The sequence below is a fragment of the Channa argus genome, chromosome 23 (genome assembly GCF_033026475.1).
Source record: "Channa argus isolate prfri chromosome 23, Channa argus male v1.0, whole genome shotgun sequence".
Classification (NCBI taxonomy): Eukaryota; Metazoa; Chordata; class Actinopteri; order Anabantiformes; family Channidae; genus Channa; species Channa argus.
Window position 1 is genome coordinate 5,119,938 of NC_090219.1, and position 25,796 is coordinate 5,145,733.

The following is a 25,796-nucleotide window of genomic DNA, read 5'->3' on the forward strand; positions in this document are numbered from 1 at the left end:
AGGATAAATCGCAGTTCCAATCCAAGTGTCTCATGGTCAACACTTCAGAAAAAATGTTTCTTTTAAAGGGTTGTGGGTAATCATTTTATGCACCATGTATTTAAATGAAAACTCACCAGTGGAAAATTATTTTCACTGTAATACAATTGTTCTAACCCCAAAATGAAGGGTGTGGAGAAATACTCATGATGTGATCAGAAACAAGCACATAGCAGGACAATTATCTTCCACAACAAAATACGTGTGAGGTGCTGAAATGTGAAATCCTGTTAAAATTCACACCCCTGATGTACCAGTTCCTGGTGCGCTTTACTGACCTCACAGATGGTGCAGTAGTGGGCTGGCTCGTCCCTGGTCCTGAGACGCAGGACTGTTTCCTTGCCGGCTGATGCCAAAGCTTCTTTCACCCACTGGCACTGCTTCAATGTCCGCAGCAGGCAGTACCTGGGACGAGAAGAAATGTGGGTCACAATGGAGGAAAAGAGAGAGAGAGAAAAAGAGACTACAGGCTCACAGAAAAAAAAAACTCTGTCGGAGAGATCATTTCACTCACTTGATCATCTCAAAGAGCTTATGATCGGACACTTTGATGTTACGTGCCATGTTCCAGGAGAGGTGCACCATAGGAACCATGGACTTGACACTCTGGAGTTTATTCCACTCATAACGCTCCACGGCCAGCTTGTACTGGTGAGCTGAAAAAGATCACACATTATAATTTTAGTGCAATTGCACTGTGGTAGAAACCAAACAGGAAACCAAATGATGGTAGTTTGCACTGCAGCAAGTCAGCGGCACAACAGCAGCTGTGAGCCCTGTCAGTAATAGTAATAACAACAACAATAATTAAAGGATTGACAGTTATGCATTTATTGTATAATTTTGTAAAAATGTGCAGTGGTTAATATGGAGGCATATTCTTAGACTGTGTGTACACGGGAAATAAAATCTTGGACTAATCAGCTCAATCATCAGCTTAAAAGGTCAATAATCAGCTAAAAAACATTTCAAAACATCCCAGAAAAGGTCACCGTATCAGATATAATTGCTGTTTGACAAGGTTGTGAACTTTGGCAAAGATACTTTTCCACGCATGTACAAATGTATTTTCTTTTTGTTCCCCCCAAGCATTCGAAAACAAAGGTTTATGGAGATATGGACTAAAGTCACCATAACTACCCCAAAAAAACCAATAGCAAAAACCATAGCCTATGGCACCATGCATACCAGTGAGAGGTCCTACATTCCAGGCAATGTTGTTGCACCAACCGATGGCCTGAACCCAGTGGACGGTGCCGGTGTTGAGCCACACCAGGTCGCCAGGACGCTGGATAAACCGATAGACGGGTACATCGGCTTCGTACAAGTCCTCCAGGTTGGGCCACCATGAGCCCATCAGAAAATTGATGTTATTCCTGGTAAAGATGAAAAATACTTGTTGTGGATGTATATATAAAAAAAATAAATAAATCAAAAAGAACAGCTTGGAGGCAGAGAAAAGAAGCAAGCTCAACTTACTTCTCACAGAAGTTGCTCATCACTCCCCAGTAAGGCTCCGGTACTGCAAACCATTCACAGTCTCCTGGTCCAATATTGATGTTGACAGCACAGAAGTTATTGTGCTCCTGGTGACCTGAAGACACGAGCACAGAAAACTCTTCACTCCACAAACCTGCACATCAGAGCTCACAGAAAAAAAAATTATAGAGCGTAATAATGAACAGTTCCAAAAAGTTTTGTAACACTCACCAGGTATCCTGCTTCCTGGGACCTTCATATACAGCTGAACTGTATTCATACCCAGGATGGTGTGACCCACGTGGCTGAGCAGGTTTCCAGCTGATACAACTCGAGCAAAGGCTGGCAGCTTACTGAGCTCCTGGAGCTGCTGTTTCCACCTTGAAAGACAATGGATTGGAGGAATCATTATTTAATCTGAATGTAGAGCACTTTCAGTTTCCAATGTTTCAAAGCATCTCTAAAGGCACCAAATAATCAGAGGCAAGAAATGGTGAGATAAATTCTATACTCACTTCCTTTCATCAGACACATCAATGTTGGTTCCAAACTTGATGTGCTTTAAGGGTCCCCTTCTTTTGCGTGCAGCACTAATGATAAAAATCAAGTAGCTAAAATTAGTTTAGGACTAAATAATTAAACCTAAGAAAATAAATATCAGGACCAAATTCTGGTACCTCTCTGCTGATGCTGGCTCTGTATCCGAGGGCTCTTTTAGTGCCTTCTTCTCATTCTCCTCCTGAAAGAAAGAAATTATCAGCATACTAAATTTTTGTAAATCCTAAATATTTTGAAAGAGTACACAAATCAAACATAACTGACCCTTAGGGACTCCTGAAAGGAAGCAGCCTGATACTGGGCGTATTTGGCAATAGTGGTGTGGGAGCGGGCGCTTTCACAGCGCCACATCTTCTTAGTGGCCGTCGGGTCCCAGTTCTCATCAGCAGGCTGAGAGAGCTGAGTCCAGACCTCCACCAGGTGCTCGGGATTGGCCTCTACCAACGTCTTAGTGGAAAACAGACCCAGGTCTGCAGAGAAAAGCACATTGTTATTTAAAAGATGCAGCAGCAAAACTGTGATTTCCTTTTACTCTTCAGTGATATGCTATTATATCTTATTACATATAATATGCCATATGCTATTATATGTTATTACTTATAATAGCATATAACATCACATTTACCCAGCTTAAGTGCTCCAGCCAGTCCTCTGATGACCGTGACTGGGTTGGAGGAGTTTGTGCAGAACTGGTGCAGTGGGGGGAAAAAGGCATCCCTCTTGTTCTCCAGCTGGTCCACAGACACAAAACAGGGTGTTAAATGATATCATGCAATGAATTTGTGAAGCGCTAAACCTCATCCTCAACCTCAACCTCATGAGATCATAGATGATATTTCCTACATTTCTATACTGCTTATTCATGTTATACTCACATATATGCTGGGTGTGGGAGGGTTGAGCTTGTCTTTGGGCAGGGCTGGTGAGGGTGGAGGGGGCAGCCGGGGTGGGGGGCACTTATCAAGGAGGATACTGCTGTTCGACAAACCATTCTTTCCCAAGTTTCTGCACATACAGAGGGTGAATAAGATTTTTTTTTAGTCATGGCAGCACAGCCCTCAATCTTAAGCAAAAAAAAAAAAAAAAAAAAAGCAAAATGTGATTTGATGTAATAGGCAAAAGTAGTTTCCATTTAAAAATCAAATTGCACTCAAATGGGGTAATCAATTTGAATATATAATCTGTGCTGAATATTATCTGCATGGCAACAAGACTGCCCAGTAGCCTTGGGTGTTGTTTACAGTTACATAATTATTTGCATCTGCTCGTGTAGTTCCGATAGAATTCCACTGGGAGGAGACATCTTCAAAACAAACCACACATTTCAACTGATCCTACTAATTTGCATCATCAGAAGTAGCAAAATCATCTTCAGACCATTTTGGAAAGCATGCAAGAAGTATAATCTTACATTTCAGTCATGGTATATTTTTATTGCTCATGAAATTCACGTCATGGCTTTACAGTAAGCAGCTACTTATTTTGCACATTTAATTATTAACTCTGTCCTGTAGCTGCCAGTCTCCTGACTTTAAACACCTTACTTTATGCAATTTTCCTATGGGATAAATAAAGTTCTTTGAATCTTGAAAGATGCATGATATTATAGGAGTACAATTTCCAAATGTTCAACTTCCTTAACAAAACCATCATTTTCACCAGGAGTAATTAAACTGGAAGGCAAAAATCTTATGGACATCAAAAAGATAGAGGGCATGAATTTTTACGCCTTCCTGCCGCAACCCTCTCATTTTATTCGGGCTTGAACCTGGCCGGGGCCACAACTGGGGGGGTTGGATTTGAACCTGCAGCCTTTATCATCCCAACCCAATGCTCTACCACTGAGTCACCAGGCCTCCTTCATCTGCTGGAAACTATTATGTGGGGGAATAAAAGGCAGTTCAGTCTTACCTGCAGGCCTTCAGAACATCTGTGGAGCTGGGGTAGATGGATATTGAAGATGAAGATGATGAAGAAGAGCTGTGTCCGTGTGGTGGCGTAGCTTTGAGACTGATGACGGTCGGTGGTTCGGCCTTCAGCGGGCTTTGAGAGTCCTCGGAGATGCCTGCTTTGCCATTTCCGTTTACAGCCGGTGCAGTAGACATGGTGGTGGCAGGACTTTGTACGCCTGTTTGGGTGTGTTCTGATGATTTAGGTGAGGGTGTGGCAGTGGATATGGCAGAGATGGGCGAGGAGGTAGCCGAGCTGCCCTGCGCAAGAGGGGTGGAGGGCAGGACAGCTGGGTGGATGTTGTTGACTTTCTTGTGGGAGTCTGGTGGGTTGGATGGTGTAGATGTAGTCTCTTGTGACGGCCCCTCGCCTTCCTCAGGGCCCTTCCCCCCGGCCAGCAGGGCAGATAGTCTAGGATTGTCTGCACTAAGGCTTGGCTTCTCACTACTTTCTGTCACCTTGCCGCTATCCTCTAAGTGGACATGATTGGCTAGGCCATCTGCCTGCACAGTTTTGCCATCAGCTGATGGCGATGGCGTCTTGCCTTCTGAGCCTCCGTTGCCAAGGGACATGGCTGCGGTGTTGCTATCTTTGGTAGCTGATGCACCGGGTGCTGCTCCACCTGAGGTAGAGGAGTGGGGGAGGGAGGGAGGGGATGGAAGGTGGTTGTGAGGCTGCTGCCGTGGCGATGGGGCATTAGTGGAATGTCCAACCTGATTGTTGGGGTGCACAGGGGCGGTGGAGTTGGGGGTCTGGGGGTGTGAGGGGGTTCCCTCACTGCTGGAACCTGACGCATGTGGAACAGATCCCTTCTGAAGCCCCTGAGGGAAGAAGACAGTAACCATGAGAAACTAAGGCAAAACATAAAGACAGGGTGACTAATATGATTAAAAGTTAATAATTAGCCAGGTCCATATACACTCTTCAGTGATCCCACCATGGGTTAAGATAACATTCGTAAATAAGGGCATTAAAAATTTGTCACTTTTTTTTTAGACATCTGTACAATTGAGTGAAAAATGTTGCATTTGCTTAAGTTGAAATGGCAAAAGTTTTCCCCAATCAACATAATATTTTATGCAACTAGCACAATTGCTCCTTTATCATCAGAAATAACAAAAATGGTCAACAAATGTATTAAAGACAGTTAATATGTAAAAAACAAGCGGCTGATCTTGACTCTTCCAAGAATTGGAAGAAAAATAATAATAAAGATATGCTAGGAGGTGCTAGAAAACATGCACAAGAGCTACATAAAAATCCCAAACTAACAGCAAAGGACCTGCCAAAGTCCTTAGAGGCAACTGGAATTAAAGTCCAAATCCCCACAGTCAAGCGTAGTCAGCACAAGTCTGGATTGTTTGGGAATAAAGCAGGCAGGAAGCAATAGCTTAGTTCTAGACATAGGGCAGTGTGCCTATAGCATACTAAGGAGTATGTGAGCAAACCAAATGAGTTTTGGAACAAGATTGTGTGGTCTGATGAGACCAAAGTTGAATTATTTGGTCATAATTTGCATTTGTGGTGAGAAAAGAACTCTGCCCATAAGGAAAAGAACACCATTCCCACAGACAGAGAGGGCAGGGGCTCGCTGATGTTTTGAGGCATGTATGTCTGCATTGAGCACTGGAGCTTTGCATAAAGTGGAGGTTAAGAAATAAAGCAGCCCAATACCAGAAAAGGTTAAAGCAAAGCCTCCTACCATTAGTCAAAAAGGTAAAAATAAATGGTTGAATAGGAATAATGTTTTACAATGGCCTACCCAGTCTCTGGATTTAAATATCTTAAATAAAAAAACTCAGGATAGATCTGAAAAATGGTGCTTAGAGATTACCGAGATGTTTTTTGCCATTTTAATGTAAGGGGATGCAAAGTTTTTCAATTAGGAGTACATGCATCTTTTCGACTAGTACCAAAAACTGGGGATGTGAATTCTTGAGTTTACAGGATGCTTAGTTGAGGGATTTTATGTTTTTTCACGAAACAATTTTATTAATTTTCTTAAGGACAGCATTTTTTTTTTTTTTAAATAACAAAGTAGTAGGTCAAGCCTGACAAACCTGAGAGGAGTTTAGTTGCAGGGCCTGGTGCCGCGTGGTGTCCTGTGTTTGCGTGCTTGTGCAGGTGTGAGGTAGCAGTGCTGCATCGCCGCTGGCGGCAGGTTGCAGGTAAGGCACGTCTCCGTTGGGTCCTGTGACCGTGGGCCCTGGCTGATTATTACTACTACTGTTACTAACATCGCCCACAGGGAGGGATTCTGAGAGTCCGTGCGCCCCAGGGGCTACAGGCCCGTTGGCCAGTGACTGAGGTGGGCACAAGGACCGGTGGGGTCCCAGGTGGGGCCGGATGGGATGAAGGGTGGGGTTGGGTGAAGGGAGGGAGTTTGTAGTGGGACCATTGGGGAGAGAAGGGCGCACCTGACCTCCTGAGACATTCTGTCTCGTCTGTTTAAAAAAACAAACAAAAAAAACCAAAACAATATGTATTAAACACAACAGATTTTAACTATATCTTAATGTTTGAAAACGAGATGGGCCAGCTTTACCACCAAAGGAGCGTCATTCAGGAAATCCCAAGTTTAATTTACAATCACATTTTTAACTGTCAATGTTTAAACAGTCCTGAACTCAATTATAATATATTATGTGCCAAGCCACAACGATTTAACGCCTACACATGCCACAACATACCATGAAAATTATTTGAGTAGTGCAAGTCAGCACTAAACACCACCTAAAGATTATAATTCATGCAGTGTTTACACTCCCTTGCTTAGTGAGTATATTTATTCTAACATTGTGTATTAGGCTTTCAACTTACCAATATGTGTTTATGGTAATTGACAGATATAGAATAAGCTTGTAAAAGTATGGCTATTTTTTGTCTTCCACCTGGGACTCATGTGAGTGTGTCTGCTACAGATTTCTACCTGCTGCTGGTGCTGCTGCATCGCTGCGAACTGAGCCTCCAGCTGCTCCAACATCTGAAGCTGTGGGGGCTTCAGGCTTGCCCGGTTACTCCGCAATTGTTCCAGCACCTGAAGACAGACAGCAACAAAACCACAGTTTATTAGAGAGTGGGAGCAGGATGCAGACTCTTCTCTGCTGACAGCAATCATAAACAGAATAAACATATAAGGCAACATGAAATTACTAACCTGTAATTTCTGTGGGGTGAGATACCAGTTGGGAACTGGCTGCTGTGCTGAATTACTGGCCCATGAATCACCCTGAAGATGGGCAGTGGGGATAAACACATTTAAAACATTTGAGAAGTAAAGACTAGATTAAGAAAACAGATTTTAAATTGCATGGCTGTATATGTTTGGATTATAAGCAAGTTAATAATGCATCCCTGTCGTATTTACCTTGGCAGGGCTAGAGGCTCTCCTTCTCTTTGCTGGACATGACTGTTCCTCTGCTTGGCCCAGCGAGCCCACATGAGGGGGAAGAGATTGGCCGGAGCCCCCACCCTCTGCACTGTGATTGGGCTTACAAGCCTGGAAAGGGATGGGATGCGGGAGCGCAAGCAAAGGAAAGCAAAAGACATGTAAGGAGGGAGACGACAGGAATGTAAACAGAAAGACAAAAGAATATGAATCAAGGGAGAAAAGGGAAAAAATTAAAGAATAAATGCGGCGAGAGGAGAAAAAAGGAATCAAGCACACAAAATACAGCAAGAAGTGGAAAGGGGTTAAGGAAAGAGGGGGAAAAAGACAGCAAACTGTAATTCTGTGCTGACACTTACAGAAACAAGCAGGACATGAAGAGCAAGACATTCCTGTGTATCTAAAAGTGTTGCATCACAGGGCAACAACAGCCCCTGGGGCATTTCTCCCATTTAGAGGAATGCTGGTGGAAATTGATTCTCATCAAAACCTGCACCACTCAAAGTAGTCATAATCACCCTTAATACAGTTAAGAGCACTGCAGCATAGCTTGACCTTGAGCAAAAGGTTGGAAAGCATTCCACACACTGAACGCCTTACCGTTACCTGTGAAGGAGCCTACAAGCCAGATGTGACATCTTAGAAATAGCAAAACATTAAGGTCTTGACTGGTCATCTGCTACACTTAAGGTACCTGGAAGGTTCAGGAATGTTTCGAGAGCACAGAAAATGTACGGCATTTATATGTTGCATAATAAATTAATGGACAAATAAAAACTGTATTTTTTTCCATGTCACATCTGACCCATTTACAGTCTAACCATCCATTATGTCAACGTTTCAAACTCAGTCACACTGGAACAGGTCTTACAGTGAACTGACTCACCAAGTCAAAACTGCTAAATCACCATAATCCAGTACTACAAGCCAATAACAACAGTGATCACACACAAGCGTGGACACAATAATACTGCTCTGATCTACAGTATGATGAATATGAATGAATGGAGTGGTAGTAGAACACTAGGGGGGGTTGCTGAGGCTTTGAGAGCAGCTACAAAACATCTAGGGTCAACTACAGAAGGAAGGGGAGGGGGGGATAAATGGAGAGAGCCAATGGGAAGCCAGGACATACTCTATGGCAGAACGACTTCACAGATCACACCGGGGCAGGGCTGAAAGCCAAAAAAGGCCAAACACCAATGAACGTGCGAATAAGAAGTACAGCCAGGTAGAATCAAAGCACTTTTAATTTCATGAGAAGTCAGATTAAACCAAAGCGGATTAAGAGCAAACAACAGTGCAGTGCAAGTTCACCAAGTCTGCCACCTAAAGCTAAAGGGGTTGGGATCCTGAATACCACATTAGATTAAAATCACGATTAATATAGAGCAGAATTTCTAATTGGAAGTAAGTAACAAAAGCCTGCACAAGGTGGCTTAGCTGATTTGTTTCAAGTGTGATAGGTGAAGCCGACTGACTAACGTGCTGTGAAGAAAAGAGGGAGTGCAGGACTGGGTAACACTTGGCTAGATACCTCTCCCTATTCAAATTGGATGCCATAAGGCAGTCTTGGATATACTGCAGCAGTCAGTTGAAATAGAGTGACTTTTTTGAGAGAATATTCAGTTACTTTTATAATGCGCATAAACTGAAGTCACGGTCTCTATCAGAGCATTTAGGCTGCAGTGGATCATTTCTTTGTATATTGTTGGCTTCTTTGGACATTCTCTCTCTCTCTCTCTCTCTCTCTCTCTCACACACACACACACACAGAAGGTTGAGATGAGCTCAAGTGTTACCCATCAGTATGTACAAAAGTGCATGCGCATGTGCTCACCTGTGTGTACATAACCATTTATGTGTACATCATGAGTGCGCACGCAAGTCAAAGGGAGGAAAGGAGAGGGAGGAGGAGGAGGAGGGGGTGGGTAGGTAGGTAAGTGTAAGTTGCTCTATCTGGTCTCTCACCTGCTGTGGTGCACTGCTCAGGCCTCCCTGCCTGGAGGTTAGCTCAGCTGGGATTGGTAGACTCCATGCCTCCTCAATAAGAGGGAGCATTTTACTTTTACCCTGTAGGCTACTGAGCTGGGGGTTACTCAACTGAGCCTAGGGGAATGGAAAACGACGTGAAAAACAAAAAAAAATAAAAAAAAATAAAATAACAAAAACACAAGGTTTTTTTAAATAACGATGACCTCAAAACAAGGAAATGATCAGCAATGGTAAATAGGTAGAGGTTATAACACAAGTGAAGCTAAGTTGGAAACTGACAGCGGTATGCAAACTTCGATGTGTGTCTCTGCTGGCTAACACCCCTAAGTCGTGAACAGTATCAGCCACACAAGGAGGTATTCCTACGTGGATGAAATTCAGAAACAGTAATCCCAAACACAGTCACAAGTCCATTAAAACAAGCTATTGAGTTTGTCTTAATGTCATGAAATTATGCTAACATAACTGGTGGAAATGCAACATTCCTTCATGCATATACAAAGGAAAATGACACCGCTCAGACAAAAATAGGGATGAAGAAACTGACATGAGATACTGGGATTTTTAGGAACTCTGGGAATTATAACTATGGAAGAATGTGGGCATTGAGAAATCATTTACAAAAACAAAGCGCTCTCGGATGATTTGTAGCCTCAAAAGGATGTCAAGGGAGTTCTAGCTTTAGCAGGGCTCAGGGAGAAAAAAGAAAAAAAAAAAAAAGGAGACAGCTGCAACAATCACCTTTTTACTAGGGATGTTTGTCTTTCTAGTAATTCTCAGAGCACAGTTCATGTTCTCCGCTCACAATAAAACACCTCACCTCACCTGTGATGAGACAGTTGCAGGTCAATGAAACCCAGAGAAGCCAGAAGATTAAATTTTGGATGTTACCGACTTAAAAAAAATAAAAACAGCCACTGCGGGGGCACCCCTGTTTTAAACAGTGATCTCCATGCTGGTGGTGTGTGAGTGCTTTGGTTCATTCTGGATGTATTTTAGCAGGTGTAAAAAAACTGTTGTTGGCAGACAACTGTTATTCTGTGCATTTTTTGACATTTGTGACTCAAAATGTATTTGTGCTTCCTACTTTAAGTCCCTCTCTCTACTCACCTGCAGGCATTTGATGCGGTGGGTGAGCGCAGTGGTGTTGGTGCAGCCCTTGCTGCGTGTGGCATTGATGTAGCACTTGATGGCATCGTGCGGCTGGTTGCAAGATTCGTACAGCGTGCCCAGGTCCATCCAGGCAGCAGCGTGGCTGTGGTCCAGCTGCACAGCACAAATGTAGGCCTGCAATGCATCCATGGGCTGGTTCTGCTGCTGGTACAAGACCCTGAAAAAAAAGCAGGAGGAAGAGGAGGAGGAGGAGGAGGAGGAGGAGATGACCGTTGAGATTTGAGCAGGGAGGACAAAGACAAAAGTAACACGAGTACAGAGAGGTACGTGCAAATATGAAAATGATTAAAATGAAGGACAGTAGAATGTGAATCAAAGGAATTCAAACGTTTTTCCATGCAAAGAAGTGTCACATTGAAAAATTGAAGGTAGAGAGAAAAAACAAAAACAATTGTTCGTAATTGTAAAACAATTAAGAAGAGTAAGAGTGTGGGTTATTCAGTTGTGTCTGCCATGTACTGAAATTCAGATAGACCATTACCCTATAGAGCACCAGGTATCTGCACTGGCCTCTGATTTATCTATGGACTGCCGATAGGAGATAAAGGCATCCTGGACCTTCCCAATACTAGAGTAGCACCTGCAAGAGAAAAAGGAAGTCAGATGTACTTACAGGAATGAGAAACATTTAAACACTGGAAACTTCGATCAATAAGTCATAGAGACAGGTTCTTCCTAAACATTTTTCACATTTAAAAAAAAAAAAAAAAAGAAAAAAAAAGACACACTTTCCAAACTGCCATTCTTGCAGCAATATGAACATTTTGGAACAGATTCCTGTTACCTTTCTACAATTACTTAGTTTGAATTAGGTTTCACTAATTATCCACAACCAGCTTCTTTATGTTTTACTAAACTTACATGCACTGTGAAAGCCATTTATTTCTTTTAAAAAGTTATCTATATGGTTGTGATATTCTTTCTCTACCCACTCTCTATTGTTCTCTGACAATGTGGGTACAACATTTTCTAACAATGTGCACATGTGACATAGATGTGACAGACATACCTGCCAAGGAAGTACCAGGACTGGCCAGAGTTGGGGTCAGCCTCCAGAGATTTCTGCAGACACTGGATGGCATAGCTGTCCCTGTTGGCTCTGTCCCCGAGCTGTTCCACTGTGTGATGCATCCAGCCTAGAAAATTAATAGTGAATTAATCAATCACTTTAAACACTATAAATCAATTTAGTATTTTTTGGTTCATACTCTTCTCTACCATACAACTATGTGACACTTGAGGTTAAGAACATATTGAAACAAAAATTAGTTTTCAGTTTCATAGGAAAAGAAAGTTATCCTCAAAATATTATGGTGAAGGCTGCTTTCTGTGCCTACACACCAAGCTCATTTGTTTAAATCTCTTGATAAGATTAGTTTTGGTCCAAGTCTCTAAATTTGTGTCCTCATCTTCACCTTATGATTGACCAAATAATCTTACCTAGCTGCTGCAGGGTAGTGGCCTTCACCTGTGCAGGAAGATCTTCAGTCTGCAGAAGGCTCTCATAGGCCTCCTTGGCAGCCCGGTATCTCTTCTGGATGTGGGGAAAAGGAGAGGGCAAATGACAATAAAGGGACACGGAGTTACAAAGAGAAGAACAGGAGCAGGTGGTGATAGGAGACAATAAATACACAAATTAGAAAATGTAAAGCCATTTACACCATCATATATTTAAATTGAATCTTCTTGTGCAGCATAACAAAACAAAAAACAATTAATCCTGATGGTTATTCACACTCCTTTCAATTTAGTAACACTTCTGCATCTAGAGATTTGCTGCTCTATGGCTGAGACTTGCACTGCAGCGTGCTGCGTTCTGACACAGCACAATAAAACACATTAGTCGTGAAAAACTGCTTCTCCCACAGCTGGTGAGAGCTACTGTACCTCTCTACTGACAAAAAGAGAGAGAGAGAGAGAGCGAGTGAGAGTTAGGCCACCAGCATACAAGAAAGGGGGGGAGACAGACTTTCTTGTTTCCGTGGCAACCCAGTCGATCGGCTGACAGTAATCTTCTATCCCCTCCTGCACGCCACCCACTCACGCACCCTGCTCTCTCCTCAATTTGTCAGCACCTGATTCAAAATACAAAAAACAGGGCTTTCCCCAGCATCAAGACACCCTGTAATTCTATAGCAGTAGCTGGGATATGAGCTGCTGCCTTAGTGCTAAACATTTGATCAACATGCTGCTCTCCTCACAATTACAAATGACTGAACACAAATGTTTTGTGTCCTTGGAATCAAACATAAATCATTAAATAAACAAGAGAGCACTTACCTGAATCTCATACAAATGAGCAATGTGGAACTGAACTGTAAAAAGAAAGAAGAGAAAAAAATGTTAGGAAGGTGTTATTTAGTCTTTAACGAAGATTCCCTACCCATTCACAGAGTTACTCCTCCCCATAGTCTTTTGAAGTCTTTGAAAGTAGTGCTGCATTGTCAACAAATAGGAGTCAGAAAGCCAAGGTTGCCTGTCTACATTAAGTGTACCAGACCAGATAGGTAGCTGTGCTCCTGGCGGCACCTTCCTTTGTCTGGAGCGCTGCAGTGTCTGATCTAAGCTGCCTGAGTGACTCTCAGCAGATGGAGAGAGAGAGAGGGGGGGGGGGGGGGGGAAGAGAGAGAGAGAGAGAGAGAGAGAGAGAGAGAGAGAGAGAGAGAGAGAGAGGCAAAGAGATGGGGGCTGCCCTTGCTACATGTATGTCTATCTGTGTGTGTGTGTGTGTGTGTGTGTGCACGCGTGTGTGTGTGAAAGAGAGAATAGAAATGAGGGGGACACAATGAGTCAAAGGCAAACAGCGAGAGTGGGAAAAAAGGATACTGCTGTCGCCAAGGTAACAGGTGTTGGGGCATGAGAGATGAAATGGCAGAGGTACATAAAATAATGCCCCTGGTTTCCCCTGACTGAGCCCCAGCAGATGACCATAATCTCAATCACTTTGTATTCACTCACTCAGTTTGAGTTTCAGTGCTATTGTTTTATATATTATCTATAGATATAGATTTAGTATTATTTGTAATGCATATAAATAGAAAAAAATGCTAAGTGAAGTCAAAAATTGATAAGAAATAATTTCAAATAGTTTTACATACATTTGTAAAACATTTTTTACACATTCATATATATATATATATATATATATATATATATATATATATTTTTTTTTTTTTTAACGGATGGATAAATATAACATGGATATTGCTTACTTTCAGCTTTGGACAAAGTGCAGGGGTTGGAGTCAATCAAAGCCAGCTGAAAATGCTGCAAGAAAACATCAGTAAATGCAAATATATTCAATGAATAATTTTCTCACAATTCCCTGAACATCAGCACCAACATTTTCCCCCTGCAAAATATTGCTTTATTGATCAACATAATGAATAAAGCTGCTTTTTCTTTGAGCTTCATATTAAAAACATTATACAGTAAAATGGTAAAATTAACAATCAGGTTAAAGGGTTGACGACAATTGTAGTAAATGGGTAAGATTAATATAGGCCTCTAAACCTGTAAGTGTATTAAAGCATTAGGTTGGACTTACCTTTAGGCTTGACTCATAGTCTGTGTTGACTTTGAACATGAGACCCAGGCGTAGGTGGATCTCCTTAGCCCGGGAGAACCCCGGGTCAATGTACAGCACCTCCTGGAATGCTTTGATCGCCCTGCAGGACAAATGAAGAAAACTATGAAGAAAAGGAGGATGATACCAAAAAGAGACAGTGGGATTAAAATCATCAGAGCAACCAAAAAAATCAACAACAAAAGACTGAAATGTAGGACTACACTGATCAGTAGTAATAAATCTATGTAAACTGCAAAAACACTGCAACTAAAATAATTAAATGGCTGACAAGAAACGCAGAAGGGTCTTTGCCATCTCAGAATATTTATTCATGTTCACTTGCCTCTTGAAGAGAATAGACCTTTTTCAAACTTCTGTATTTTTCAACTGGAAGCAGTTGAGAACAGGCTGCTTATCTTCTGTTGTAAGTCATTACATAGGAACAATAGCAGAATCTAAACTAAAAATGCTTGTAGCATATATTGTTATTGTCTCCTATCACCACCTGCGTTTAGTACAAAAAAACCAAAACAAATAATAATTAAAAAACATTCTTTCGCTGTTTCCAAAAGTTATTCCAAAAAATAAAAAAATATTTTTATGTGCACGCAATTAGATGAGACTAACAAAGTTTTAACGTGCAAAGAGTTAGCACAGGTTTGTAGTCAGCACTTTACTTTAGAGCATTATATTAAAGCAGGCAGCACTCGGCTCATAAACGGAGTTGTTTCAAGCCGCTTTTTGTGGAACAACTTTGTCGCACCACAGAACCATCTATGACAGATGAAATAAACATTTAGGTCTTTGTCCATTGTAAGTGTAGAAGCTGCCATATGTGCCATAAGTGGTGGTGGTCCCAAGAGTGAGTCATTAAATTGGGCATAATTAAGTTTATCAAGCATGTCACGTGAAAATATTCTGACATGTTGAAATACAGCAACCTGGCTAAATGTCCTGCTTTATGAATGTTTATGCTTGCAACTATACAAATACACAACTGAAATCCATTCATTCATTCATACCACGTCACTGCGTTGAACAGCGTAAAATGGAAATAGGGTTACCCGTTTACCAGGTACTTGCGTTTTTTGTGAAAAAGGTCTATCGAGAACACTGGCTCTATGTGCTGATGCTTATGCTTTTTGTTTTGTTTCGTTTTTTTAAATCTGTCCAGAGTTTTAACCAGGCAATTCAGCTAACTTCATCCTCCCTGGTTTTGGTGTTACCATGGAAACAACAGGACAAATTCATTTACAAGGGAGGTTTTCAGCTGGTAGCCTCTCTCACATAAACATATACAGACTCCAAATGTGTATTCTAATACTGCTCTTCTTTAAATAAAAATGCTCTATTTTAGATAAGCAATCACTGGTAATTGCACTTGCCACTGTGCCTTGTGTCTTGTTAAGGTCTGCAGTAACCTTTTACAATAGACAGATTAATAATGCTTCCATTTGGGTTTTTAGACAAATTCAACAAGACATGACATATTAATTATTTATTTTTTGTGGCGCTTGTAGGTGGATTTTGTTAGATTTGGAGACAGTTCAGTTTGACTGGACAGTTTTTATGCTTCTTATTGTTTATATTAATACCCAAAGGCACAAGAAGAGCATCAAAGAGCAGATTTGACTGATTTCCAGTCTCCCAGAGGCATAGGATTCTAAGCAAGCTAAGCAGCTGCAGGCACCACCTACACATTTCTCTTTCTGCCTTAATAATGGTACTCATCTTCAAGTAACATTTTGCAGTAAGTTTTGAGTAGATTTTACTAATGTCACACTATTGTCTTTACCCTGAGAGTCAGGCTTTTTTGCTGTGAAAATTCTCAGTGAAGATTAAGGACATCAGCGCAATAATACGCAACACCAGGTTATCATTTTATGTATAATTTTACAATAAACATAATATAAAATATATTCTTTCTATACAATATTTTAATCATTATGTTGTTTTGCTGCAGGCGTAAAAAGTAAACTGGGTACTCACCACTGAAAGGCATTATAGTGGAAGTAGACCATTCCCAGGCCATACAGAAAGGCAGCATTCTTGACAGGATGGAGAAAGGTAAAACGTCAATATAGCTACAGGACAAAGTAATCAAGACTGTCAATGTGCAAGCTTAAACTATTCTATTTCTTGTTGTGGTTAGTGGTTAAGTAATATCAAGGCAGCCGATCTAATCCTCATTACATTACCATGAGGACATTATATGTTTTTCAAAACAAAATTCATTCATATTTGGTACAGTTCCGTAATCAGCAAAACCAATAACTGGCAAACTGTTTCACCGCAAAGTGTCAATGTAACTGGAAAGCAGTTCAAAATGACTCAGATGTGAAAAGTGAAACCGCACCATCTACCAACATCTAACCCAATGGAGGCCATACCCGCTTCCTGGGTTTGAGTGTAAGCGTGGGAAATGGAGCAGGTTTGTGTGTAATTCAAACACGTGAGAGTACCAATGCATGAATGAGAAAGTAAGCAAACAAGCAAGCATGTGTGCCTCTTACCTTCCAGTAGTCTGACTGTAAACTGTAGTACCTCTGGTATGCCGATAATGCTGTCATTTATGAGAGAGTGAAAGACAATTAATCCATGTCACCACAACACTAATAAGGAAATTAATGTGAGGAGTCTGAATGTATGCTTGCATATCTGAAGATATTACTGATGTAATATGTGATGGTGACACAACTACCTTCAGTTTTATTAAAAGAATAAGCTTCGAAAATATGAAAAAAATCATAAGTGGGTTAGGTAAACAGAATTAAATCCAAAGTCAATGCAAAAACTGCAGAGGTGAGGTAAATGATGGGTTTGTAAAAGAAAAGCCTAAACAGAACAAATGACCATGCATTCCTGAGGAATGACTCTACAAACCACTTGAGTGCAGATGAAAAGGGGATGTAACTCACCTTTAGGGTAGTCCTCCAAGAGGAGGTTGAAGTGGCCAAGTTGGCAGAATAACTCAGGCTCCACTTTGCCCTCAGCCTTAAGGATGAGTGAATCGTAGCAGCGAACAGCCTGCAGAGATCACACATACACAAAAAAAAATAAATAAATGAGCATACATGCATGAGAAAGGTGTGGGAAAGCATGTAAGCATCCATGTCTATATTATGCAAAGAAAAGAAAAATGGGAGGGATATAGAGAAAATCCTAGAGAGTAATGTCACATAGAACTTTCAAAAGTCACAGAACGGCTGACGTCACCTCCCTATTTCTGGCCAAGGTGACTCAAATTCTTTTTAGCAGATAAATATCATCCCTACACTAACTTACTGGAATGCTGTTTGCTGTAGATAATGACTTTGTGCTTAAGGTTTTATTCCTTACTGCCATGACAGATTGCCCTGTCATGATTAACACTGGATTTTGCAACATATATGGCCTGGCTATACTAGAGATTTATCAGTTCTTTATTTATGTGAATAAAAATCCATTTTTAGCACATGTATTATGTCAGTCACTCCAAACCAAGGCCCTGCTATATTCTGTAAACTTATGTCTGAAAAAAAGATATAAACCATAGCATCAATTTTCCTTACTAGCCTATAGCCTGCTTCCTCTAGTCTTTGTTTGGGGTTAGCGTTTGGTCATTAAATGCATCACAGCAAAACTACACCGTAAAGGCTAACCATCTGACATACATTGATAAAAATGTATATAGACACAATTGGGACACACAAGCCCATAAAAATGGTTATACTGCCTAGAACTTGACTCAATAAACGTTTGAGTTGCTTGCTACTGCACGATATTGGTGTTTCTATTATTTCATTAACTCAATTTAGTGCATCAGTGAGGACAACAGCACAATGTATGTGCTATGTATGCAAATAGAGAAAGAGACAAGAACCTGCTACACATAAAAATATTTTCAGATCTGCTAGACTAAGAACACAATTAATATTTGCCAAATTTAGGTAAAGGTTTCACTTCCACTTGGTTGCACTGTGAGGTATTTTACTTTTTTGTCCAAAAATTGTTCTAGATTAATCTCTGTGTCTTATGTGCCATTTTTGTTTCCCCAGGACAATGGGACAGCATTTCTTTAAGGTATCGATAGGTCAAGAACAAAACCCTGTATCGATGAGTGTATCGCTTAGAGAAAAATCAGGTGGCTGATACAGCTGCTGTGTCATAAGGAAGCTCCAAATTGTGTTTATTGGAAGTGCTACTTTTGACTGTTCATGTGGTGAAAGTAGGTGAGAAAACTTTGTTTAGTGCTGTTTGTTTTAGTTTTTGTTTCATCATTATCCACTGATATTTCTGGAACCATCAGGAAAATAGAAATTTTCTCCAGTCTGAGATCATTTTGATCTTATAACGCCAACTAAAGTTAAGGTTTTCCTTTCCCGTTAACACTTTTGCTGTTTTCATTTGAGTTAATTATGTTCAAATTCTTCATAAAATTTTTTTTTACATTAATATTTAATTTTATTTGTAGGTATGATGTGTGCTCTGCTCCACAGAGCTGTCTTACAGGAGCATCAACGAACCTCTACAAACTTGCTTTAAAATGTTTTATGTACTCCCTCCTCATCTATATCTTTTTAAAAAGATTTTACCAAAGCAGGAGAATTGGTTTAAAGAGACAAAATCACCTCGGCCTCAAGATACTAGAAAAACTTTTCATTCGTAATAAAAATAACTAAACCCTGCCTTTTCCCATCACATAAGTACACAAGCCTTCCCATTTTAACTTATTTTTCATAAATAAACAATAACAAAAATGGATTTGACAGGTTTTTCACATTTATTTCCTTGCAAGAAAGATTTTTGTATATTCTGCATTCGACATACTATTAGTCATATTCATATTTTGGTTATATTCAAACTAATTGAAATATATACACCTCACTTTCATTAATTTAAAAAAATTTAATACAGCCACCACACACTTTATCCATGCAATGTTTTTTGTAATCCAGCAGATGTCGCTATTACGCGATACACCAACACAGTGTCAACACTGTGTCAACACAGTTAGGGAACTGTGCCATATACTCCATGAGGGGTCCTCTACCCCTCACTACTTCAAAGTTTAAATTATAATACCAAGTGTATAAAGGCCATTGGATTTGTTTGATATGGTCAATATTGGTGATGTCAATTTTTTTATTCTGATGTAGCTTCTCTTCTTAATACACTAATTATAAACTCAATCAGAGAATAAAGAAAATGGAATTAAATAGGTGTATTATGACATAGAACTTTAGTGTGGGCTGTCACAGGTGGATCTCAAACATCGTTGAAGAGCACTGGGTAAACATTTTACTTCAACTTGCCTTCAACGCTAAGGTAATTTTTGTCCCCTTGCTGCTATTTTTATTGTCCCCATGATAACGGGACGGTTTTAATTTTAAGCAATGAATTGAATAAATGTTACAATTAAAAGGTCAAGTGTATAAAGGAGACTGTATATTCCTTTGATATGGTCATTATTGGGCCCATGATGAATTTTTACACGGTTGTAGCCTCTCCACTTAATACACAGTTTTTAAATTTACTTTATACTCAAGCACCCCAAAAGCACTCCCTGAACTGGTAACAACACATGCAAACACATGGAAAACATGCAAACTCTAGTGTTTTTACTTATGGTTACATTTTTGAAGAGCCTTGCAACAGCAGTGGTCCAGAAGGTTGTCACATTAACGTGTTCTGTTCAATAGCTGGTGGATATAAACCCGGAGTGCTTGGAAATTAACACTTAAAATAATATTTAATTTACCTGTTACAGTTAACACTATGGTTCTAGAGATTATAGAGGCTGGTCAGAAATATTTAAATGTTCATACCTAAACCCTAATTCAAAAATCAAAGTTTTTTATTTTTATTTGGGCAATTATTTTTTCTATTCTACATTTCATATACGTCCATAATGTGTCTACAGAGTACAACATGAAGACTATCCCACCAACATTTACATTATAATATTTAGCCAATGACTTGCCCGTTGTTGTCTGTTAAGAAGCCACGTCATATTGGTTACTTTTGTGTATCCACTCTTACAATAAGAAAAAATATTAGACCGAATGTAGACACAAATGCGCGTGAAAAAAAAAAGAGCCCAAATTATGACTCCCAGGTTAATATAATTCCATTGAGCTGTTTCCATATAATAGGACAGAACAAAAAGAAGAAAAACAAACTACGAAAATTGTCAGATCTGTTTAAAAGCACAACACAAATGTAACAATCAATCGTGGCAAAAAAACAAAACAAAAACAATTTACAACTGACATCAGTGAATCAACCCAAAAGAGTTCTTTTGGGCAGAATGACTGGTAGAAGAGGCCCCTGCTGATATAGCCCTTAAGTCTGAGCTGTGTGTGCATGTTCATTTTGTGTCAAAATCCGCAATGTTGCCTGGAAATAAAGTCTGTCAAGGTTTTGAGTCACATGTGGCTCTCAAACACTGCTGAACAGAAGTCAAAAGTTAATTCTACAGATATCAAATAATTGTGAGTGACGAGGAATAAGTAATATAGATTTATAAAATTTGAAGCAAGATTATAATAAATCTGTAGATATCCATGCATTACTACAGTGCATCCATAAAGTATTCACAGCGCTTAACTTTTTCCACATTTTATGTTACAGCCTTATTCCAAAATTGATTAATTTTATTATTTTCTTCAAAATTCACTAACAACAACCTAAAAGAAGTTTGTTTAAAATCTTTTTTTTATTTTTAATAAATTTGCAAACAAACAAACAAACAAACAAAATCACATGTACATAAGTAGCATCAATTAGAGGCTCAAGTCTTTTTGAATATGATGCAAGTATGAAGCTTGGCACATCTATTTTTGGGCAGTTTCTCCTATTCTTCTTTGCAGTGCCTCTCAAGTTCCATCAGGTTGCATGGGGAGCATCGGTGCACAGCCATTTACAGCTCTCTCCGGAGATGTTCAATCAGGTTTAAGTCTGGGCTCTGGCTGGGTCACTCAAAGACATTCATAGAGTTGTCCCGTAGCCACTCCTTGTTATCTTGGCTGTGTGCTTAGGGTTATTGTCCTGTTGAAAAATGAACCCATGGAAGTTGCCCCAGTCTGGAGCACTCTGGAACAGGTTTTCACCAAGGAAGTCTCTATACATTGCTGCATTCATCTTTCCCTCGGTCCTGACAAGCCTTCACAGTTCCTGCCACTGAAAGACATCCCCACAGCATGATGCTGCTACCACCATGCTTTACTTGATTTACTAGGGATGGTATTGGCCAGTTGGTAAGGGGTGCCTGGTTTTATCCAGACATGACACTTGGTATTCAGGGGTTCAATCTTTGTTTCATCACACCAGAAAATTTTGTTTCTCATGGTCAGATTGGTGAAGTGCTGCAGTGATGGTTGTTCATCTGGAAGGTTCTCCTTTCTCCACAGAGAAGCGCTGGAGCTCTTTCAGCATGACCATCGGGTTCTTGTTCATCTCCCTGACTAAGGCCCTTCTCTGTCGATTGCTCAGTTAGGCCAGCTGGCCCGCTCTAGGGAAATTCTTGGTGGTTCCAAACTTCTTCCATTTACAGATGATGTAGGCCACTGTGTTCATTGGGACCTTCAATGCTGCAGAAATTTTTCTGTACTCTTCCCGCGATCTGTGCCTTGATACAATCCTGACTTAGAGGTCTACAGACAATTCCTTGGAGTGGTACGGTTGTACGGAGTGCACGGTTAACTGTGGGACCTTATGCAGACAGGTGTATGCCTTTCCAAATCATGTCCAATCAATTGAATTTCCGACAGGTGCACTCCAATCAAGTTGTAGAAACATCTCACGGATGATCAGTGGAAACATGGGGCAACAGAGCTCAATTTTGAGTGTCATGGCAAAGGCCATGAATACTTATGTACATGTGATTTGTTTTTCATTTTTTATTTTTAATAAATTTGCAAATATTTCAAACAAAGATATTTCATGTTGTCATTATGGAGTGTTTTGAAGAAAATAATACATTTGATTAATTTTGAAATAAAGCTGTAACATAACAAAATGTGGAAAAAGTTAAGCGCTGTAAACACTTTCTGTATGCACTGTACCTTGGATGTGTAACATAGCTTAAATGTTTGTCTAACTGGTCTTGAAGGCTTTAAAACTCTTTAGTTGTTCAATTGTAGTAAAGTAAATAAAAGCATTACCAATTTTATATAATTAAAATGTCCTCAATTATACTACAGTGCTCCAATGGTTTTAACCAACTGTGCTACACACACCATGTACCTACTTTTATCTAACTGGCACAGGAAGGGTTAGTGATATGACCATATGAGAGACAATATTAACATCATCTGTCAAAGCTTTTGTACCATGATATCTACAGTCTCCTATAGGCCACTAGAGACAATGCTGCTAATCAAAGAGCACACTGTAGGTCAGCTAAATTGGATTTTTATAGATTTTGATTCAAAAGATACAAACATCGCTCACACAACAAGATGTAAAACCATTCATCACATAACATGACATGATACAGATAGAACTGTTAAGTGATGCTACTCTGCCTTTGGCTGCACGTTAGCTATCATGGAGCTTAATCTTAATAATAATAATAATTTTATTATTATGACTTCTGTCTTCTGTACTTTTTTGGGGCCTATCTGCTTCGGCATACTTTTAGCTAGAAACACCGTTCTGACTTCTAAACGTTCAGCTTATAAAGGACATTGTTTCTTGTCTACTGCTTTTTAAGTTTCTTTTATACTTTTAAAATTGTTACAGCTTTAAAAATGAATAACATTATCAATGACATCACATAACTGCCTTTGAAGTGATGATTAATTAGGCTCTTGATGAAAGAGCATCCAGTGATACGATTAAGTGAAACTAAATGTTTGTATTTTCATGCTACATCTTTAGCATGGTAAAAGACTAAACTGAGCAACGTCTACACATACCCCCAATGTGTCAACGCTAGATAACTTCACTGTCTTACATACATGAATGACAAGTATATCTATCTATCTCTCTCTCTCTCTCTCTATCTATCTATATAGATATATATATAGATATATATATATATATATATCTAGATAGATAGATAGATAGATAGATAGATAGATAGATATATATATATATATATATATATATATATATATATATATATATAGATATATAGATAGATAGATATATATATATATATATATATATATATATATATATAGAGAGAGAGAGAGAGAGAGAGCTATATCTATCTATCTATCTATCTATCTATCTATCTATCTATCTATCTATCTATACACACACACACACACACTTTCCATATTAAAGGCTTATCTTAGAATCAACCTTATTGTACTGCCTGACCAAATGCAAAAGCTACAGTGGTCCTCATATCTAACTTACAGCATTTTAGCGTGACCTCCCTGAACTGGTAACAACACATGCAAACGCATGGAAAACATGCAAACTCTACCCAAAAAAGGTACCAATCAGCACAATGGGGGGCTTAAACCCAAAGCTCCTTCTTGCTGTGAAATATGCCATCATGTAAAGGAAAAAAGGATGATATTTTATCACCAAGAAAATAAAAATAAGATACTTTAGCTGAAAGCTCATTTCCCATCTAGTTATTCTATGTTTACGTCATTGCCACCTAGTTACTGGTGGTGATACAGTGACCTAGTTCTATCAGTTATCTGCATGTAGACAGAGCAACAGTGCAGTGATAAGACCACTGCTGTGTGCCAGACAGGGTAGTAACTTAAAACTAATAAGCTACAAGCAGAAAAAAAACTCATAATACATATCAAACCATTACATTTTTTCAGGAAGTGTGTTACACAACGAGGTCCTTTGGAAGACTTGCAATATTTTAATAACTCTACATAGACTTAAATACAGAGCAGTTGATGTTAATTGCTTCTGAGACCACATTTGAATTCATTTGCCATTTTTATTTCACAAGCCAGTTTTCTAGTGAGAACACAAGAAAACCATTAAGATTCAATGTCACAGAAATCCAATGTGTCTAATTCAAGTCTTTACATGAAAGAAACTTAAAACGCTTAAAAGATCATTAGCTAATGGCGTCTCTGACTCTAAGCATAAAGAAAAAGCAGAAATTACATGCTTATGTAGTTGGCCCCAGTAGTTGACCCAAGTAATCAACATTTTCCACAGTGTCACACTGTGTTTTGTACAATCTGATCTGGTATATGTTTAATAGTGATTCCCTGCTTTCTGATTCTTGCTATGGATAACACACACTTCTCAATACCTCGACACAGTGTGTTCAGAATGTCTCTCGAATTTTAAATCTGTATTTTGCTCTTATGAGACAATATTCTGGAGCTGTAACAAAGCATTACTTCAAGTGTGTTCTCAGTTATGTAGTTTAATTATGCCGATTAAATTTGTATGCATTCTTTCAATGCTATAAGTAGACGGCCCCCTAAAAAAGAATGCATTATTTAAAAACACATTGGCCACATTTGTTTAGTAGGACAGTTCCCACCTTGAGTGATTACTATAGATTTTAATTAACTAAATTTGGTAGGATGTTTTATAACTGTATGCAATCTATAAACAAAGTACCAATGCATACATATACTAATACAAATATGTATTTGTGTGTGTATATATATACACATTCATTCACATTTGACAAAACAACAGTAGCTACATGACAAAATTGACCAAAATCACTGGTCACTGCCACCTTTGTTTGTGCATTGATATTAAGGTTTATCACTATAGGTGTGTACCAGGAAAATCTGCCAACATTTGCTCTCTCTCTCTCTTCCTTCCACACACACACACACACACACACACACACACACACACACACACACACACACACACACACACACAATTGAACAAGATCTGATTTATGACAATGTCAAATATTAGTAATGTGCATGTAATATCAAGTTATGCTTTGTTACAGCTGCAGGATACATAGTGCACACAACTGTGTCAGGCAGTATCACCAAACATTTCAAATCTTAAATAATTGCTAGAAAGAAAGGTTTATGAGCTTGCTCTACTTTAAAGATGGTTAGTGTATAGTTAGACTGAGGTCTGATATATGGATTGGATTGCATGCTCTCCTACAAGTATGGCAGAAGAGTGGCTTCTACTGCTTCTGCGGAGCTAACACCAAATTACACTTCCTAGATATCCCACACCACCTAGCGAGCAGATTCGTGGTAGTCCCAACACACCACAAGCTGTGAACACAACCATCGTTTACATCCTACACAGATAAATACACAAGAATTTGGCTTTGCTTCTTGTTGGATCGGCAATGTGGCGTGTACAGGTAGAGTGCGTCTGTTTAGCACGTAGGTTAGCTTTCTAGACCGAGAGCACATGCACAGCCAAACAGGGGCAAGGAAAACTGTAAACAAAGGAACCCGACACCACCTAGGTCAACAAGGGGAACACAACTTTACAAGGAGCAAATACTACATGGAAAACTCAAGACCCCCTTTAGCAACCCACCTACGATTTGGAGCAATATATTCATATCAAATTGGTCACATAGCCATCGGTGTCACTCCGCCATGTCCCGCCATCTTGGACAGGCAGCCAGCCATTAACGTTACTTGTAACGTTTGTCAACTCGATCACATTGGCTCGAAACTATAATCGACCAGAACACGTCCTGAAGTACATTTAATGGAACAATACAATGTCACC

General features: G+C 39.6%; 1 protein-coding gene across 4 annotated transcripts in view; it reads right to left on the reverse strand.

Annotated features, from left to right (window-relative positions):
• Positions 1–25,796, reverse strand: part of LOC137108388 (lysine-specific demethylase 6A-like) — a 28,952-nt gene that overhangs the window by 2,046 nt on the left and 1,110 nt on the right. The window contains exons 3-28 of one of the 4 annotated variants that reach the window (XM_067492880.1): positions 17,069–17,177; positions 16,664–16,713; positions 16,140–16,198; positions 14,130–14,250; positions 13,795–13,849; positions 12,863–12,897; positions 12,023–12,116; positions 11,592–11,718; positions 11,064–11,162; positions 10,520–10,739; positions 9,386–9,523; positions 7,394–7,525; positions 7,184–7,255; positions 6,956–7,063; positions 6,087–6,470; positions 3,988–4,847; positions 2,952–3,081; positions 2,702–2,807; positions 2,341–2,546; positions 2,196–2,257; positions 2,034–2,108; positions 1,750–1,898; positions 1,519–1,633; positions 1,228–1,415; positions 554–695; positions 318–444 (exon numbers count right to left, since the gene is read on the reverse strand). In XM_067492880.1, the coding sequence (XP_067348981.1) occupies positions 318–444; positions 554–695; positions 1,228–1,415; positions 1,519–1,633; positions 1,750–1,898; positions 2,034–2,108; positions 2,196–2,257; positions 2,341–2,546; positions 2,702–2,807; positions 2,952–3,081; positions 3,988–4,847; positions 6,087–6,470; positions 6,956–7,063; positions 7,184–7,255; positions 7,394–7,525; positions 9,386–9,523; positions 10,520–10,739; positions 11,064–11,162; positions 11,592–11,718; positions 12,023–12,116; positions 12,863–12,897; positions 13,795–13,849; positions 14,130–14,250; positions 16,140–16,198; positions 16,664–16,713; positions 17,069–17,177 (3,963 nt within the window). Of the gene's footprint in view, positions 1–317; positions 445–553; positions 696–1,227; positions 1,416–1,518; positions 1,634–1,749; positions 1,899–2,033; positions 2,109–2,195; positions 2,258–2,340; positions 2,547–2,701; positions 2,808–2,951; positions 3,082–3,987; positions 4,848–6,086; positions 6,471–6,955; positions 7,064–7,183; positions 7,256–7,393; positions 7,526–9,385; positions 9,524–10,519; positions 10,740–11,063; positions 11,163–11,591; positions 11,719–12,022; positions 12,117–12,862; positions 12,898–13,794; positions 13,850–14,129; positions 14,272–16,139; positions 16,199–16,663; positions 16,714–17,068; positions 17,178–25,796 lie in introns of all 4 variants that reach the window. The other 3 variants (XM_067492879.1, XM_067492882.1, XM_067492881.1) reach the window with 3 other exon arrangements.